This window comes from Cololabis saira, chromosome 3, assembly GCF_033807715.1.
Source record: "Cololabis saira isolate AMF1-May2022 chromosome 3, fColSai1.1, whole genome shotgun sequence".
In the NCBI taxonomy this organism is placed as follows: Eukaryota; Metazoa; Chordata; class Actinopteri; order Beloniformes; family Belonidae; genus Cololabis; species Cololabis saira.
In genome coordinates, this window is record NC_084589.1 from 20,616,631 (window position 1) to 20,637,081 (window position 20,451).

The window sequence follows — 20,451 nt, forward strand, 5'->3', positions numbered from 1 at the left end:
TGTTTTTAAGCAAGCTCCTGAAGCAGGTCCTCCCACATCCACCACCATCACAGGATAAAGCTGAAAGAATCTCATAAATGTCGTCTCACTGTTAATGATAAACATTCCTCAAGCTTTCTTTGGTTTCGCAGATACTTGATCTTTATTTATCTTCTGTTAATCACAGACACAGCGTGGCATTACTTGACTAAGACGTTTCCTTTCTCTGTGCAGGCAGGTATTATGTAAAGATAAGATAAGATAAGATAATCCTTTATTTTCTCCCTCAGTGGGGAAACTCACTTTGTTTGCAGCAGTACACTTAACACAATGAAAATAAAAAAGAAACAGTGCAAAAAAGCAGGGCCAATGGGCGAAATGAAACAAATGGGCCAAATGGGAAATGAAACAAATGGGCCACAAATGGGAAATGAAAATGGGAAAAAAAATGGGCCCAAATGGGAAATGAAACAAATGGGCCACATGTTGTCATATACTGCATATATACAGTATGTGGTCTCTTTGGATACAGAACTCCAAGCTTCTATCTTCACAGGCAGCTTTTTTGGGCCAGTGGACACTGTTGTGGAAACTAATGTCTGAATCTCTGGACTGAACCGAGTGCATCTAAGTTACCAAGAATAATACTTGAGTAGATTTAATTAAGCATCTGCATGCAAATGGGTCAGAACATACATGAGGCATGTCAGTGCAGAAATGACACAGAACACAGGAAGCATATTGATTTCAAGGCATAAATGATGATTCATCCCTACGATTCTGGTAGAGAAATCATTATAATGTCAGAACTAATCTTTTAGGGGAGGTAGAGTGTCAGTCTGCACACTCTGTAAAAGGCTAAATTTGCTCTTCGCAACAGTTTTGTTTTAATCCAAGTGGCAAAGGCTAGATTTTCCATCACAGACACTTACACATTTGGAGGGTCCTGAGATCAAACCATAGACATGACAGTAAGAAGATGACCACTCTAGGAACACATATAGTGCTGCAGGATGTCACGGAGACTGAAGCGATGCCACCTTTTAATAAATGGTACAAAATGACTTGAAGCCTCATTTTGTTCTGGCATCCTTCTTCAGTTCCTCCTAAATGAGTCTTCTCAGACAAGATAAAAGTGTACACCATCTAAACCTAGACCTAAAATTAACATTATAATATATGGTTTAAAACATGTATTTGTTTGTTTTCCACATATTTATGTTGCAACTGCCAGCCAGTCATTTTATCTTCAAACCTGTTTTTGTCTGCTGGCAGCAGAAATGGACACACCCAGCACTCACACTGCGAATCTAACATAATGTACAAAAGCACTTCTTAAGAACATGCTTTCAATAAATGTACACGTCCTCAGGCCAAATGTGAAAGTGACACAAGAGAAAGAGGATATTTATTTATACTTTTGTGCATAAAGATACCAAGATACAAGTCAGGCTGTTTCAACGTAAAGGGTCCATACACATAACTGTTAATACTCACACACTAATGTTTGTAAATGTATTTTATTTTGAAGAAAGAAATTGAAAAAAAAAGGTTCAAGATGCAGCAGTTGACTCAAACAGAGAAGAGGCAAACATTAGTACCGACACAAATATATAGAACAAATAGGAAATCATTGATAGTGTTTGTCTGCTGTTGATATGTGCTTTTCTTACCATCTGGTGTGTTTGTGTTTTTAGTAAAACGTAACAGATATTTCAACTAAGCAGCTTAACTGGTAGACTGCTATGCCCCAACATCCCCTTACATCCTAAAAAGATGAAAAAGGCAACATATGATGCATTTTTGCTTATTTGCAATGAAGCTGCATCTATTTATCGTCATTTTCCATCTGTTTGTTTCGACATCTTCGTTCTTGCCCTTCTCCACCGTCATAGTGGGTCGTTTTTGGTCTGCCGCTGTTTTGCATCTATATTCACTTTGAATATACAATACTTTATTCACACATCAAACTCAGCCTTCCCACTTACAATGTAGCATGATAAACACTATCAATGATAGCAAATATTAGAAAACATGTTATCTCATGGCATATTGAGGTTTGCAAGCAGAAAAAATAAATGTACATATTTTTAAAATCAGGCAGATTCACATCATTTCAATGTCAGGCTCTATAAAGTTGATATTTTACACATTCATTCACAGTCTTTTTTTTTTTAATCTACAAAATCAGAGAAAAGGGGCCTCGCATTGTAAACCCGTTCTTCTCTTTGGTGGTTTGCAATCTTCTGCTTTTTTTATAAATTATTTTATACTGAAGTCAGGATTAAGTACAGAAAGGTTTCCAAAGAAAATGTGTTTTGTTCCATTTGGGTAAAAAAAGAAGGAAGTTCTGGTTAATTTTCATTTGCTTTAGTATGGTCTAAAATTAAATGAATACATAAGAGTCTGGACAGACTTCAGTAGCTTCAGTGAAATGCCAGAACGAGTATGTAAAATATTTCGTGCATATATTCAAGCTGTGAAAACAGTATTTAGAATCAAAATAATTCCTCCTTCTGAATTGAATTGAAAATGAATTGGAGAATCAGTGTTTAAGCCTTTGGGACATCATAGAAATCAAAGACATACTGTAAGGTGCAATGACTTATTTGTTAACCCTTCATACTTTTACACCAGAAAACTCCACCTCCTTCATGTGAGCAGAACGGGCAGAATCGAGTTAATAAAAAAAACATACAAAAAAGAAAAAAACATCTCAAAATGCAGTTTGATTATGCTGATGTAACTGTTGAAAAGTAACCAGGAATTATCTGTAGATGAATGAGCTCACTGTGCACAGCGGTAAAAGAAAGATCATCAACGGGGATCCAAAAGCAGCAGCTCCATGATGATACAGTTCTGCAGAGGAGAGTCTGATGCTGGTCCGCTGGTCTGAGATCAGTCAGCCACCGCCGCACATCATGCTGCCAGGTGTATTTTCTGGACGTGCCTCTGCTTCACATCTTTTAGGCTGATTCATTTTCATCTGTTTTATGAAGTTGGCTTCCTGTGCTATTGAACACATGTTCTTATCTTCTTCTCACTGAGTCTTCACTTTCTTGGTAACTGATTCTCGTCTTCTGGGTTTGCAGCCATAAAGTCTGGTAAATATAAAAATGACAGCAGGAAGGTGCTTTTAGTTCAAATTTGAACAGAAATCAGTATAATATAGTACAGTGGTATATAGTGTGATCCAAATAGAAAAAAAGCAACAGTTATTCTGGTTTAAGTATAATGCTACATGTAATTGCAAAATAACGTAACATATAAATCGATGCAAGGGTAATAATTTCGGGGTCTGATATCTGGTCGTGCATGGTTTGTGTTTTTATACTATTGCATTGTTGTCACACCTTCGCTGGTAGAGATAGAGGAAGAAGAGGAGCTCATCTCTGAAGCAGGCCAGTTGATGGGAGGAGGAGAAGGACACAGAGGTGGAGAAAAGGGAGGCGCAGGAGCACAGATCTGAAATCAGCGTGTTCACTCCCTGGCGGACGAGAGGAGGATCTATTACAGCTGCTGGAAAACCTCAAATCATGTTCAGAGTAGAAGTTAAATGATGGATTATTGTAAATAATGTTGCTGGAAAAAATGCAGTTGATCTGTTCTCAACTGCATAAAAGCATGCTGGGAGTTTGTGAACGAGTCAGAAAAACACTCACTCTGTACATCAACACTGTCCCCTGCAGGTGACTCACGGACTTCAGCTGTTTCACAGCAAGACATCAATACACAGAGATGATCATCAGTACAGATAGGATTTACAATATCTGAATGATTTAAACACATTCAGCACAGTAGTCGGAGCTTTTTTGTGTTTAACTAAGAAACTTATCTGCTTCTGGTTTATCTTACCTTATGATTGATGAAGAGCTGAGGAGCCATTGACAAAAAGCCAAATGCATATACTCCTGAGGGAAGGAGTATCAAAGCATCAGTAAAACATTGGTGTTTCAAATTAAACCTTTCATTTTAGTAACGTTTTAAAGGATGTCAGTGAAATTCACCTGAACATCAGCTAAAATGAGAATCAATGAACAAAAACTCACCAGTAACCAGGCTGTTGATCAACCATGAATAGTAACTGTCAACACAATACAATCTTATGTTATCAAATTAGTCAAAAATGCATATTAAGACTAAACTGTTTAGCTTTATACATATGCACGCTGGTGTACCCAAGATGAATGAATTCTGTTCAAGAAGTATTCATTTCTGACTTGGATCTGACGGCTTCCATGGCAAGTAAAATCAAAACAAAACAAAAGAGTTTGTGTTGAAGTGTTAAAGGTTGGTGGTAAAAATGTAATGTTTTGATGCTATGTGTGAAAACAACATGAGCCAAGCAGGGGGCTTAAATCCGATGATAGCTCACCTCCTCTGGCGTAAGTAGGCCAGCGATAAAACCGCCCCACCGATGCACAGAGGATACACCAGATAGGACAAGCACCTGGAAGCCTGGAGGGGAAAGCACAAAGCATGAAAACAGACTGAAACCTCACAACTGGGGAGAATGAGACAACCTTGGACATACCTGTGCATCGTACTCCACTGTCTTCCGCTCATCTTCATCCAACTTTTTCATCTGCACAGTAAAACAGGAGGCAGTGGTGGTTCAAAGCCTTTCTCCATTCTACACATTACAACTTCTGAGAAGATGGATGGTAAATGCTCTATACTCACACGAAACCTTTTGCTTATCTGAATCTTAAATGCTTTAAACACCTTCCACACCTGTGTAGTGAAGAATAAATGGTTTTAAATTGCCTTTATTGATCTGTGTGATTCTCATTTGTCTGATGGGAACCAGTTAGAACAAGTACCTCCACACACGCTCCCAGTCCTACAGGAAGAAGCACCAGCAGACTGGTCTCCTCCAGCAGATGCAGGAAAATCAACAAAGTGCAAAGGCAACGCCACAGAACTGGAAACAGTCCAAAGGGGGAAAAAAATTAGGAAAGTTACATCAGATTTTTCCTTGTGCCAATTGTTGTGTGTTACATCACTTTAAGCTAATGTTATTAAATCGTTTTTTTTTCTCTCATAAATTCTGTAAATGAAGAGTGGAGATTGTTGCAATGCAGTGATATCTACCTGACTTCGGAGACATTCCCACCATGCTCTTCTTTTTACTCCATGAACTGATGTCATTTTTAAGAGCCAGAAATTCACAGATGAGCTGGTGCAAAAACAGAAAACATGCTTTCTTTATTTTGCAGGCTTGACTTGATATTGATCTGTGCTGTTATGTGCCCAGATCTATCACATTCTATTCAACAAGTCATCCTCTATTAACAGGCACAGCATATTTGATACGGGATGGGGTTTTGTATCGTCTCACTTGCAGAGCTGTGATGAGTGCAGTCAGCACTAGAAGGTAAAGGTTGGATCCCACTAGAGTTTCTTTAATCTCATCAATGTTCTCCTCAGTGAAGCCTTTATGAGCACAGAGAGGCGTTTACTGTCACAACGGTCAAGATTTGATCTTTACTTTACTTATCTTTTTTTATCTTTATTCCCAAAATGTAACTGTAAGCCATTTAATACGTTATATGCATACAAAATAATAAACAATAAATCTGTAAACTTGTTATCTCACCAAACTGTCGCAGGGAATAAACTATGTCGTTTAGATGCACCCAAAACCTGAATCTTCTCAAAGACAGTCCCTCATATGACACTGTCAGAGGGAGCTTCATGCTGCTGCTGCTGATCTCCTGCCAGCAGGAAGTTAGAGAGAGTCATCCAGGACAAGCACAATCAAATTAAAACATTTTCTTTATCGGTGTGCATTCAACTTGGCATGTAAAGCTTTCCCACCACAAGGTCTTTGACGCTGTAGCTGAGCTCATTGACCAGCAGCAGGGGGAGGTAGATTGTCTGTCTGGCGTCCTGGGAGCTGCAAAAATAGACACACACAGGAAGTTTAATTTCTGCAAGCATGTTCACAGCCAGGGAGGTTTAAGGGGGGAGGCAGATGAACGGACACATATACTGTGTGTATGTTGAAATCAGGCAGATTTAGTTTACTTTTTGCCAAGAATGTTGTTGTAATGTTGTTTCTGTATAATAACGCCTGTTCCAGACTGTAAAACTTTAGTTTTTTTTTTTTACAATGAAGTTCCCAGAAAAGATCATTTTGTTTTTACCTTCTGAAGATTTTTTCTTTTCTTTTTTTAAACAGTTGGCATTGATCTATTTCTGGCCTCTTGTGACTTACACTCTCATGTAGCGGCGTACATCACTGGGAAGCCCCGCCTTGCTGAAGCTGAACTCCTCTGACATCATAGTGATCGACAAGCGCGGCCTCCAATATGACACTGGACGGTCCAATCCAGGCTTCTGATGACGCCACAAAAATAAATGATTCGCAGCAAAGTTGCATGGTTACATCCGTCACAAAGGTGACTTGTGGTTGAAATATGAGGCAATTTGAGACATGCTGACTTCAAAAGTTACCTTCATTGTGCCCTTCTGGCCCTCTGTGGGAGGAGGAATCAAGTAGGTGGTGAGCTGAGCTGCATAGTGGACTTCTTTTCTGTCCTCCAGAGGTGAAACACCCACTTTGTGAACATAAACAACAGCATACAGAGTCCCATTGGCTCGCGTCTCCTCTGACAGAGAGATGTTCACCTGTCTGTTGAGGTAGCGACATGCACAGAAGTTGGAAAAAATTACCTATTACAGCTTTTGAAATTGTGAATTGCTGAAATAAAATGTACCCATATTGTGATGTTTAGCCCACCTCTCAAATGAAGAGTGAGGGTCAAAGGGGTCCACTTTAACGGCAAAATTGAGTTGGCTGTTGTCTGGCACGAGGCAGGTGTAGATGCTCAGCTGAATAAAGCAGGAAAGAAAGTTATTCTTTGAAAGCTTAATCTCAAAATTGTCTCAAAATCCTTCCAACAATCATCATGTCTGCCTCATTCTGCTGCACCTGCTTCACCTTTCACTTTAAAAAAATTGTACATATGTTATTTAGAGCCTACCTCATACTGCTGCACCTTTCAGTTTTTTAATTGTATATATGTTAATAAGTGCCACATTTGTTTATTTACTGTTTGCTATTTTTTAAATCTGGGTACAGTGAGCGAAATTACCGGAGTCAAATTCCTTGTCGGGCAATGTTCAAACTTGGCCAATAAAATCTGATTCTGATCTGATTCTTCTTTTGAAAATGTGATGCAAGCACTGATTTGAATGTTGAAAATAAAAACAAAACAAGACTGTGCTCCAAATGTGAACACATGATGTTCATCACTAAATGAAAAAATATTATTTTGATGATGAAACAGTTGTAAAAACATCATTAAGTTTAACACCAACACTCATCATTATGTTAAAATATGAATTATTATGAATCCTATCTGAATTCCTGCATGCAGCTAAATATAATAAACTTTGCTCCTCTATGTAAATTCTGTTTTACACTGAGCAACACATAATCTTTATATCTTATAAACACATTATATGACTGGGAAATTATGTCAAGGATACAACACATTCTTTTTTGAGGGCTGCTTGTTGAGTTATCCCATGTAAATGTCATGATGACATGATTCATCCCCTGCTAAAAATCCCAAAGCAGGACTGTGCTTGCCTGTAGCCTCGGTCTGGCTGCCAGGTAGGAGGTGATGCAGGTCTCTCCTCTGCCTCCCTCGCAGGGTTTGGTGTTGAGGAAGCCGTACAGCAGCCAGGCGGTGTGGAGCATGTACACGAAAAACACCCCGAACAGCAGCTTCGCCACCGAGCTCCTCTTACCTCCGCTCTCTTTGTCCGATTTGGAGTAACAAGATGGGAACATGGCGGATAAGAACTGTATTAAACTAAGAAAAATACTGGTTTGATGTAGCAAAATAAAAGAAGATGATCGGAGACAACGTCAAAGAACACAATCCCCACGCTTTCCTCTCAGCCGCAGCATCCTTCCGGTGCTCTGCATCCTGCCTGCAGAGGGATGCTGATGAAGCCTGAATTATGGTCCGCGTTAGATCGACGGCGTAGGGTACGCGGCGACGCGCACCGTACGCCGTAGGCTCTGCGTTGGTGTAACGTGGGACCATAAATCAGCCTTAAGAAACCCCGCGGCGCAGCGCGCACAGCATTTTTTTAAGCGGCCAAGTGGGATGTGAAACCCAGTTTAACAATAATAATAATAATAATAATAATAATAATAAAAAAATAATAATAATGATAATAATAATAATAATAATAATAATAATAATAATAATAATAATAATAATAATAATAATAATAATAATAATAATAATAATAATAATAATAATAATAATAATAATAATAAAAACATGTATAGCAGAAGACATTGAACTGTTCCCAGCTCAAAGTATGACAATTATTATATTTCTTTTTAATTATTAGGCTCGGTTAAATTACAATTATTTGGACTAGTTATTATCGTGACATTATTTATTGATCGTCTTCATAAATGTTTGCAACCTATCTCGTGGCATTTAACTGACAATCAAACTGACACAATCATTTCATAGACACGACACGACTGGCAGTCACAGCCTATTTAGGCTTTTAATTTCCCATGACATTATCAGACCTAGTCTACTTTTCATGACTTATTTTTCTTTCTATTTCTGGAATTTCCGGTGGAAACCGTCTTCAATATTGCAGTCTAGAGGTTCGACCTGAGAACAACCCTGTTTATTATATTGTGTCCAAACATGGCTGTATAAAGCCGGACAGTACTTTGTGTGTGACATACTGTATGTGTGAAGACTATGGCAATTAAACACAGCTAGTGAAATTGGTCAAACTACTTCATTTGTGTTAATGTCTAAGCGGTCATATTACTTTTCGGTAATTAGTAGTTAATAACAATTCATATCTTTCTTTCGTCAAACACATTATAATCAGCGTGTGCTGCGTTCAGTGACACTTTGCAGTCGGAGTGATCTTCCTGTGCAGAGACGATCTTTGGCAGCCGCGGTGCATTGTGGGGCGGTACAGTCTGCTACTCGCTTAACCTGCTAACATGCTAAATCAAAACATCTTTTTCCGACCAAAGCACAACTTTACATGTAAATTAATGACAGTCGTCATTTAGCAGCAGGTAATCGGTTTACACGCTCGTGCTTTCGTGCAATGTCAAGACAGGTCCTGGAAGTTACGGAGAGGAAGAAATGTCTGTTATTGATAGTTGACACAACAAGCAGCACCTGTTCTGAAAAGTTTGCAAAAAAGTTTTAAATAAGCAGGTACCTGTAGGTGAATTGAGGCATTATATACGTCAACCAACATTTGAACATGATAAAGCATTAGTGAGACCTTTTTTTTTGTTGTTTTAAGAGGTGAGACTGGATTCAGCAACACTAACAGATGACTTTGGTGTGCAGAACCTCCCTGGGTTTGGTTCTCCTATGAGACTGTACTGTGTTCTCCTCCATCTCCTGCTGCTGCTGCATCTCCCATGACCCTGGCAGTGGTGGAAGTCAGTGCTCCAGAGCCAGGATGTTAGTGTGTGTGGAGGTTTACCTGACCAGACTGCTGCTGAGCTGCAGGAGCTCGTCCAGGATCACACATGTTGGCTCGTTTCATCCAAAGCGCCTTTTCAGTTCCTTCTGCATTTTTCCTTCAAGATTTGATTGCACTCACACTCGGAGCCTTATTCTTTGTAGCACACATTCAGTGGTTTACTCGGCCAGGTTCAGCAGGAGCTGCAGTGATGTCTGCTCAAACACACTCAGCTGTCAAACAACACCTGTGTCAAGATTCCTGTCCCCAAGGCCTGAGTCTGCAGGGGTGAGGAAGGAGACCCTGCTCCGAGGAGGGGCCGCCTGGCCTGGTAAGAGTCATATAAATGCACACGCAACTGTGCCGAATACCTGTTTAATTAGGTTTTTTAAGGTTTTCACAAAATCAAAAAAAAAGTGTGTTTTTGTCTATTTGTTTACCTGGGGTTGACCTGGGTTTTCTGTGTTTAGGACTTTTTATATTTAGGTTACTAAAATATATTACTGCAGTTGAAGAAACCAAGTAAACCAAAATGTGTTGTTCGTCTTAAAAAAGGAGTCTGGTGGGGGCCTCCTGCTCGCTTCCCTGACGCCCCGGTCTGACCTCACCCCTCATTTCAATACATAAATTACCGATTCTAACTCTAATAATTATTCCTGGCATTATCATGATATATTGTTTCATAGTGTATTATTATATTAAGTTATGAAATCTCATGGGATGTTAAACTATAGTATTATTATATTGTTATGTATTATAGTATGGTGATGATATTTGGTTATATGTTATAATAATTTATAAAAATGATGTTATATTAGGATATTACTATATTATTATGCTATATTTATATAATATCGTGCTACACCACTCTAAATGATAATTATTTATTTGTTTACTTATTTACTCTCAAATTAATATTCTTAATTTATGTATCTACTTTCATCATCTTATTTACACGCACGCACGCACACACACACACACACACACACACACACACACACACACACACACACACACACACACACACACACACACACAAACTGATGTCGTCTTTTGTCGTTGTTTGCACTGTATGTTAATAAATAAATACATTAAAAAAAAAAAAAAAAAAAACTTTGTTGCTTCAGAAATAAAGTGTTATATCTTTGCCCCCGAGACCCGGTTCCGGATAAGCGGTGGAAAATGGATGGATTTTTGGGATCGCTTTTTTCTTTAAACGCCAAATTCTTCTTAACTTGTTACATTTTTTCCTCAACAGTGCCTTTTATCCGCAGAAGAGTGACGGACGTCCCTCTTTCCAGTGCGTCTCCAACCTTTGTAGTGGTGAGTTAATCAACACTTTCAAGGCCTGCTGTGTTATAGCTACTGCTGTTTCTTCAGTTTTGTAGGTATTCCTTAGCCTAGAAATCTAGATGTAGCATCTACCTGCACCTACATCTTTCTTGATGTGGGTCTGATCTATCTGGATGGATTTTCTAAGCTTTATGTGGCTTTTTGAGAAAGTGTTGTGAGACATTAGATCTAAACAGTTTTTGAACTTTTGCACATTTTGGGAAATACAATAAAAGCAATGTTTGTGAGTTGTCTGGTAAGGCTTTGGTTTCTAAATGTCAGTAATCAGTTTTGTGTTTTATGTACTTAACAGATGAAGTTTGACCAAGAGGGAAATGTGACATCATTTGGTGAGTGTTTGTTACAGATCAGCTTGCTCAATAACAAAAACTAAAGTAGAGAATGAGATTGATCTCTTATATCTATCAGTGTGACTGATTTCAACAGATCACATGCGTCAGCTTCCACCAATATCCAAAACACTCTTCTTAATCGTAGTCCTTCAGAACTGGAAACAGAGTCATCCATGCTGTGACCTTTTATGTATCCATTTAATCAATGGTTTCAGTTAATTGAGTTCACCACAGTTCACCAGACTTAATTTGTTTTTTGTTCTACTGCAAGAAAACAATAGCTATTTAGTAAGTTTTGCTTGTTGCGTGGAGCCAACATTACAGTGTGGGATGTTATTTAAATAATATACCAACTGGAATGCATTTCCCACATTAAGGCACTAAACACATGAATAGACTGTGATTAAGAGTAGACTTACAAGTCTTTACAATATAGACATTTATGCAATGGTGTGGTGTCTATATTATTACTCAAATTTCTTCTCCTTTTACAGAAAAGAAAAAGACAGAGCTTTGCCAGGAGCTGAGTCTGCAAGCCAGAGACCTCCGCTTCCAACACAGCACAACTCTCACCGCTAGAAATAACTGCATAATCATACGAATGGCGGTAATGTCTATTTCTCTCTTTACAGACACTTCATCCTATCAGAATGATTTTTAATCTGCTTCCTAATATGGACACCGTTTAAGTCAAACAATATATAACGGTTGTTAGGCGTTTTATAATAATACAGTATTTTTGTAAAGAGGGCTTTCGTCTATTTCCACAAATGCAGCATTAGATACAGCTCCATTTTAAACCAGAGACGGCTTGTGAAGATCTAGTACAGTAAAACAATGAAAACTGGGAAAACATTTTTTTTCATGTCTGCAAAGTCTTGTATTTAGAACATTATAATCAGATTAAAATGCTGTTTCAGATGAAAATTGAGGACATAATGAAAGTCAGAACAATTTTGCACTAAGAAATAAAACCATACACCTGCTCTGATTAAACAGTATTAACTGGAATTAAAATCCAAAGTCCAGTAGGCTTCAAGAAGCCAAGTTCAAGAAACTGTGGGAGAATGTTTATAGCACCAAGCACTTTCTTTTGTTTAATGTTGATTTCTTCATGTTGCTCCCTGTGTATAAAAAAAAAAAAAAGTCTAGTGAAAGACGCAATGCTGGTAATTCAACTTGGATTCATCATCTTCACATGATTTTAGGATCCCTACTTCAAACCTTGTCTACTGGTGAACTTTTATCTCCCAGCCAGCATTCATGTGGGCTACATATGAACTAAAAGCTGCAAAATGGGTCCCACCTGGGTTCCTCCTCAGGTTCCCAGAACAGATAGAATGGAATACAATAGACCGTAGGGGGAATTAATAACTTACAGCGGATGCTGATAACATAGTGTCCCTACCTGTGTTCACGCATATGGACTGTGAAGGAGATCTAGATGGTTAGTAGGCGGAGCCCAACTGGCTAGTTTTCCAATGTGGGGCTTATGATTCTGAATCTATATAACACCATACAATTGCCTCTTGGCCCATTTAGTACAGTTGTATCCTTTATGGGCCCCATTTATTTGGTCCACATAGGCTTTCCAGTTGGCAACCATTGACCCATTTCAAGTCCATTCATTCTTAGTATGAAGATCTTTCAGGGTAAGTAAATATCTGATTTCACGTGTTCATCTTGTCTCCCGTCCTGAATGCTCGGCACTCCACACAGGAAGCATGTTGCTGACAAGTGTTAGAGCAAATGGGGCATTGCTCACAGGTCGGGCCGCTGTACGGCAGCTCACACCGACACGTCCCACACTCACACAGCCCTCTCCCGTTACAGAGCTGCCTGTTTTTGGCCATACAGGAAGCTGTTTCCATGGAGCAGCTGCAGTCGTCACCAGTCCAGTCATCGTCACACATGCATCTTCCACACACACATTTTCCATTGCCCCCACAAATTCTGTCAGATGGAAATTGAAGATTGTGTTTGAGTGGAATTAAATTGATAATATGTAATTCTTGCAAATCACCTCTGACTGTATTCATACCTGTTGTTATGACGTGGACAGTCAAAGTCTTTACACTCGCAGTAAAGTCCACTGTATCGTTGCTTTGGATCTGCCCGCTCCTCACATGAGCAGGAGCCCTCCACGCATGTCCCCCTGCCACTGCACACTGGGGCATTTGGGCCTGAATGGCACATTCTTTCGTCTTGTAGTAAGCTCCAGACAGCGTCTACCTGGCAGTGAGTTCCAATATAAGGTGCATTGCACTGACATTTGCCACGCACAAGATCCCCATTCCCACTGCAGCCAGGGCTGTTTTCCTCCCGGTTTTCATCACAGCTACATTTACCTGTGGAAGGCAAATTAAATTGGTCACATTGAACATTTTGGTTTCTGCTGTTGATGGATTTTTACCAGTAGACCTTTGAACTACTACATTATCTTAACTGGACTGACTTCATTGTCCATATCTTATAGATGTTTTTGTATGCTCGGCTTTTGGACTGCATGTTTCTGCTGACTCGCATAGGAGAGTTATTTCTAACTCCACACTCAGCGAAAAGCCTCTGGGTGTAATGAAGACAGACCAGGGCCCTGTGCTGTACTGTTGGCAACTACCACATAGTAGTAATGTAAAGGCACTTCACAAGGACGTTATCCTGATGTTATCTGCTCTACATTACTGTTCTGACCTGTATGAGTTGGGGGTTTGCTTTTGTTGTGCTGTCAAATGTGATGTTCAGTCCAGCTGGCACATTGCTTATGCTTATCTGGAACTATACTTGAAACATGTTTGCTGCTTGGCCCAGCTGAGACATAGCAAAAAGCAGCAGCAGGGAGAGACGCAGTAATTTCACAGCCATCCTGCAGTGACAGTAAAGCATTTGCATGATGTTCATTCATTTGCTCACTCTCATTTAGATTTGAGCCACAGCAACTGCAATTAAAACAAAAAGCAAGACAAATACATAAACAAGTGCAAGTAGGACTTGAGGTGACTGAGGCAGCAGTTGGGCAATTATTATTGATAATGAGGTAAATAGAAACAAACCAATGTAGATCCATGCAAGTACTTTACCTGAAGTATTGTAAGCCTTTGATGTTTTATGTTTTGTGTTTTAAGATTCACATTTGGAGAGTGTGTTGATGTGTGTCTGACACAACACTGGTATTGTCAGCCTCCACATGCTGATGAAGATCCAAAGTATAATATCAGAATATGATCCTCATTGGTGTACCTGCTCTGGGTTGCCAACCCCTGCTTTTGAAAAAAAAAAAAAAAAAACCCTGCAGAAGTGCACTTGTAGGGAATCAGCAGGATTTTATTGATCAGGTCTCCAGCTGCAAATATTTGCAGATCAGAGTCAACTATGGAGACACTATGCTTTGAAATGCATGTGCTGAAATGTAGCACGTACACAGCATATTCAGTATAACATGTAATGTCACATAGATAAGAGCAACTTGTAGAAAGCCCTTTACAACTTTCAACTTTGAAGTCGTTGGCTGAATAAAAAAAACAAAAAAAACAAAGAAGCTTTTACATGCAGTATTGTGATTATAATCCATATTTATGTGGATCCCTAATCAGCCTTGTTTCTACTCAGTCTTTGAAGGCCATCTTGACTCCCCAGTCCCTTCTGGTATTGGATTTTCGTGGTCTGGGTCTGGAGCGCTGGTTGGTACTGGACCTTGCTCCTCAGCTCGCTTCACAGACACACTCTCTACCTTTTGAGTTCAGGGCACTGGAGGCCATTCTACAGCACAAGGTTGGTCAGATCATAGAAAAACTCCATGTCTACCCATTTAAGCCTTTTTTCAATCCAATATAAAGTACATGTTTGAGACTTTGCTTTTTGATTAAAAATGAATTGTTTGTACATCTGTCTTTGTGTATCTGTGTCAATAGGTGAACACGTTACAAACCCGTTTGAATGATGTTGAGCCAGTAATATTGGACACCCTGGAATCCCTCGTTGATCCCAAAATCCTTTCCGCTGATAGAAGTAAGCTACATATATTGCTGCAGAACAGCAAGAGGTAAAGTACACCAGCATATTACATAGATTTCATTCCAATGTTAAACCTAAACGTTGATATACTAACATATTTTGTTTTTAATGTCTCTCCCTTGTTCTCAACAGTTTATCAGAACTGGAAACAGACATAAAGGTTTTTAAGGACTCCTTGTTGAAGATCTTGGATGAAGATGAGATCATTGAGGAGCTCTGTCTCACAAAGTGGACGGATCCAAGGGTGTTGTATGTTACTCTTTTATAAATTCACATACATAAATGCTGAGTGCAATCTGTTCAAAACTCTTATAAAGCCAACCAACCAGCCAGTCAGTGACTGCACAAGATAAAGATAAAGACAGTATTGAGCCTAAATGGGTTGAAGTCTTTCCCCCTCCCCTTTATTTAATGCTCTTTGTACTATTGTCCTCTCTGGTCGATGTTAGGGTTAATGAGGGTTTCAGAAATAACGTGGTTCTTAAACATTTATGAAACAATTAGAATATTATGCATTTCTGTTTTAGATGTGATCTAAAAAAATCAACAGATTTTCATGCAATTCTTAAAAGTAGATTAAGACATTTCAAACAGGTGAAGCAGTTGTTATATTGCTGTACACAGACAATGCATTTTCCTGCAAGTGGTAGAAATGTGTCAAATTTAGCTTAAAGTGTCTTATGTGACTCTCCTCATGCACAAATGATTTCTACTAAATGTTCTTGGAAAATGTTGATCAACTTCAACGAATTTTGAGCAGATTTGAAGATGGAAAAGATAGTTAGATCCAGCCATTACAACCTATAAAGACCCAATGGAACATATGGGTGTTGTACTTTCAATTAGATTAAATTAAAAAGAGTTAATTGATTTTTGCAGAGGCGAATGAAAGATGAATTTAATTTGAAGTTAAACCTCCAACCAACGTGATTTGATTTAGTGGATCTGCAGCAGACATTAATTAATTGGATTTGAATAGCAAAACCTGGCCTTAATTCGTTTACCACACGTTTTGTTTTGATCCAGGGGTTTGCAATCCTATCTAATTGCATCTTAAATTTCACACACTTCATCTTTACTTTCCTAGGATCTACAGATTATCATTATTTTTGGCAAGCCAGCAGGTGGCAGAACTTGGTAATTCATATTTATTCAAGATTCTAGCATTTCGTTGCCATTGTTCATATCCAACAAACCTCACTGAAGACGGGACATGATTAAAGGAAGCAGTGAGGCTTTGTGGAAACCCTGCGGAGGCTTGATTTGCTTGGTGCATTTTTTTTGCTACACTAAGGTTTATTTGGCAGTTTATGAAAGCCTTTTAGTGTGTGTGTGCGTGTGTGTGTGTGTGTGTTTGTGCGTGCGTGCGTGCGTGCGTGCGTGCGCTGCACAAAATTCATGCGTCTGTTTTTCCAGCGAGGAGAGCAGTTTGGGTATTGACCACGCTGAGGAGATGGAACTTTTACTGGAGAATTACTACTTGCAGGTACTAGATTTTATTTATTTTTTTTATCAAAAAAGATCAATGAAGAGCAATTGCATTATGTTATAGTTGCACGTCTGTACAAGAACACACTTGAATACACAGGAACACTATTATCACTATTTTGTTATATGAATCCTATTATTGTGGTAATGAGCATGTTCACTTGAGTGCTTTTGTTAAATCTAATCTGGATCTGCTGGACAGCCAGTGAGTGACTGTTGTGCTTTATTCAGGCTGAGGAGCTGGGGAACAAGGCCAGAGAGCTGAAAGGACTGATAGATGACTCAGAGAGTGTTATTTTTATCAATCTGGACAGGTACGTGCACTGATTGTACAGTATACATCAAGTAATGTGAGTAAGAACATTTGAACAGAAGCACTTATATTATACAGCGTCATTGCGTACTTTCAGTATGTATTGATGTTGAAGGCTGTCACATCTTGAACAGTTTTAGCCTACTCCGCTTTAGAAGGTTGTATTGTTTTATCCCCAGCTCTCAGCATTCCAGTCAACTGGAAATATGGGCCTATTTTATTTTTCAGACAGTTTTGAGGAGATTTCCTGGTGTGCTTGGGATCATTATCATGTTGCATGCTTCAGACAGGCGGTGCTTACTCTAATGAACTGTTTTGAACTTTCAATTCTGAAAGGATAAGCAAAAGTCTTGATTGTTTTTTCACTCGTGAATAATCTTATGCACTGTAGAAATAGATGGTCACACCTGCTGATGATCAGTTTACTGCCTTTGATTATCAGCACCTGGCTGCTACCTACTACATTCAAATGGTAACAATAAAGGTTTTATTGTCAATAAATAGTGATACAGTGTATGATGTCATGTGTTGCAATCTTAGGTTGTCTTTATGTCATGTTAAGGCCCCGAATAAGACCAGATTATTTTCTATTTGTCCTGTTTCATAAACCATATATCTCTTTCTTGGAATATATTATATTGGAAATGTACTTTAGTTTGTCACATGACTGTGGATAGTGACTCCTCAGCATAGTTAAATCATGGTTAAATATATTTTAGTTTTTATAAATCCTGCAGCATATGAAGACTATTTTAATTGTTTCTATTATCTTAACATTTACAGATTTGTAGCAAAAACTGTTCCAAAATGACTTTTATGTTTTCTACTTTGTTCTAGCCACCGTAACGTGATGATGCGTCTGAATCTGCAGCTGACGATGGGCTCCTTCTCCCTCACCTTGTTTGGGCTGATCGGTGTTGCCTTTGGAATGAATTTGACAACAGCTTTTGAAGATGTGAGGCATTTTTCTGTTAAATACCATAATTATATTATATTACACATAGTTTTTAATGTCTTCTCACTGGTGAGGACTGTTTCACATGTTTAGAAATTGCTTTGTTTATTTTGCCCATCTATTTACATTCACTTGGATTACCTTTTTGTAAAAATACACACATTTATGCATGTGCTGGCCTGGCCTGTATTTTTATCGCAGGATCCTCGTGCATTTTGGCTGGTAACAGGGTTCATGTTCCTGGGCAGCGGGTTGATATGGAGACGACTCTTGTCATTTTTGGGACGACATCTGGAGCCTTCAATTCCCCCACCGGTATAAACTATATAATACTTAATTTAAAGGTGTCCATTTTCATATTCTGAACCCAGTCTGAATTACTCTACAAATGGCTGAGCAGGAGTGTATTTGGTGATCTCAGAGAGTAGTGTGTTTAAAGATAAATTCTCCTACATGTGATACAGATCCCTCCAGTGTGGAAGAGAACTATGAAACCATCAGACATCAAACCTGGAGTCAGATGAAGCTCTACCGCCTCTCGGTAATATACCACGGACTCTGCATCTGCAAGGACAATAGCCATCTTCAGCTCCTTCCTTTAACTAGTAAAGTTCTTTATGTCACTCTTCCATGACCACAACACAGGTTGAGACGTCCTCTCCACGTCTGGTGGCTCTACTGTACTTTGTCTGCGTCAGTCTCCAACATCCTATTTTTGCACTTTGTTGTGATTATAACAGGTGCTTTACTGGATGGATTTATTTATGTATACATATATATATATATACACACAAACACACACACAAGCCTGAAAAGACTTTTACTTCATCATTGTTTCATAGGTGTGGTGGTAAATGGTCGTACTGGAGGTGAAACACCTCTCCATCTTACCTCCCAGTTGAAATGTCCTTCATTTCAAAGGTGAAGAACTGTGCTTCAAAGATAGAATTCTATTATTTAAATGAACCTGAAACTTATACATGTGTTTGTGATGTTAAGAATGTCCTTTATTCTCTCTATGTACATCAGAAAGGCTTTATTTTTTTTTAAACAGAATAGGTTATAAAGTTCAACATGTAGGTTCTAGAAAACAAGAATTTTTCCAGTTTTAGGATAACATGGACTGTAATTGTCAACACATTAAAAGCAATGAATAACAGGAACTGTTGTTGGGGAACAATGAAAAAGCTGTCACAGCAGTTTGTGTTCATTATATAATTGTCATATTGAATCAGTGTTATCCAAATATGATAGCATTGTGGTGTGATGGTCAGCACTGTTGCCTCCTAGTTTGAAAGTTACAAAGCACGCCATGTGGCTTTGCTGGTTTTCTCACCATCGTCTCACTTCCTCTCTGTCTGAAATTGTCTGTTTGGTTGTTATGTTATTCTAAATTACTCCAGACAAAATTAAGTGGTGGATTTATAAAGTACTGTGCTTAATAGACAACTTACTCCTGTTATGGTAATGATGAAACGTCCATGACAAGATTTAAGCGGTACATATAAAAGGAAGCCATATAAAGAAGGGGGGTAGTGTTATCTGGAAAAAAAATGCCAATATGAAGTTACTGAATAAAACAGACTGTTATTAAAAGGTGTATTAAAAGTTGAGCAGTTAATGCACTTCAGGAGGATGGCCAGTCAGGGAACATTTAAGATGATGGACAGGGCAGGGAAGTAAACTTTACAGGTCCATTAGCTCCTTAAAATTATTGACCAGTATTGATACAGTATTTGTAACCCTAGGTTGTCTCTTTTTTTTTTTTTTTTTTTTTTTAAACCTACTGCTTATAAATTTGCATGTATTGTAAATAAGAATATTGTGTTAACTTTAATACTAACTGCATTAAATTAAAGATGTTTAGAAATAATTGCAATACATTTTTAAAAGGAAGTAAGGACATTTCTCTTGATATAAAGGAAGCACAACTAGACGGTTCTTGTTCAAGTCTCAGCTGGGGAATCTCATGTTCTCTTGTGCTTGTATGAGTTTTTCTTCCCACAGTCCAAAAACACCTGTTTTTGGTGATTTTAATTAAACTTTAGGAGGGAGTGTGAGCGTCCATGGGTAACACTATGATGGACATTGAACCTGTCCAGGGTGTACTTACTTTTGCCTATTGAATTAAGCTCCAGGAGACCATGAACAGAATTAGGGCAGGTGCAAAAAAAAGACAGATGCTCAAAACATAAATGATTTAAACGGGTGTTCTTAAACGGTATAGTTGATTTCTTTTTTAATTGTTTTGCGTGGCTGTTGTAACTGTCATCCTTCACCAGAGGGAGTCGCCTCCACAGAACATCTTCTCCTGAATATGCAATGTACAGTATGTTTATGTGACGCTATTGTTACACAAGATGTGACTTTTTGTCTTGTTTCTTATGGAGAAATACAGTGTAATCGAAGTTGCACAGTCGTATTTACTGATGTCTCATTTTTCTTTCGATTAACCCAGGATTTATTATCCTTTCAAAAAAAAAAATGTATTTAAAAATACTTTATCGTAAACAAAAGAAATACTACGAGGGAGTATT

At 38.5% G+C, this 20,451-nt stretch overlaps 2 protein-coding genes across 2 annotated transcripts; one reads left to right on the forward strand and one right to left on the reverse strand.

Annotated features, from left to right (window-relative positions):
• Positions 1-1,374: 1,374 nt before the first annotated feature.
• LOC133427353 (lipid scramblase CLPTM1L-like) lies at positions 1,375-7,896 on the reverse strand. Its single transcript, XM_061716461.1, has 17 exons — positions 7,580-7,896; positions 6,725-6,816; positions 6,439-6,616; positions 6,200-6,321; positions 5,800-5,878; positions 5,579-5,696; positions 5,321-5,415; positions 5,074-5,158; positions 4,803-4,903; positions 4,663-4,713; positions 4,514-4,564; positions 4,355-4,437; positions 4,029-4,063; positions 3,835-3,890; positions 3,642-3,686; positions 3,333-3,466; positions 1,375-3,080 (listed from the first exon to the last, which is right to left on the reverse strand). The coding sequence occupies exons 1-17, from the start codon at positions 7,781-7,783 to the stop codon at positions 3,020-3,022; spliced, it is 1,590 nt and encodes a 529-aa protein (XP_061572445.1). The 5' UTR covers positions 7,784-7,896; the 3' UTR covers positions 1,375-3,019.
• A 1,073-nt stretch (positions 7,897-8,969) lies between these two features.
• On the forward strand, positions 8,970-20,326 carry mrs2 (magnesium transporter MRS2). The gene is made up of 12 exons (XM_061716462.1): positions 8,970-9,793; positions 10,721-10,785; positions 11,108-11,144; positions 11,642-11,754; positions 14,754-14,915; positions 15,056-15,186; positions 15,291-15,407; positions 16,575-16,644; positions 16,878-16,960; positions 17,797-17,914; positions 18,116-18,229; positions 18,379-20,326. Exons 1-12 carry the CDS (start codon positions 9,460-9,462, stop codon positions 18,436-18,438), a joined length of 1,404 nt encoding a protein of 467 aa, XP_061572446.1. The 5' UTR covers positions 8,970-9,459; the 3' UTR covers positions 18,439-20,326.
• Positions 20,327-20,451: the final 125 nt, after the last annotated feature.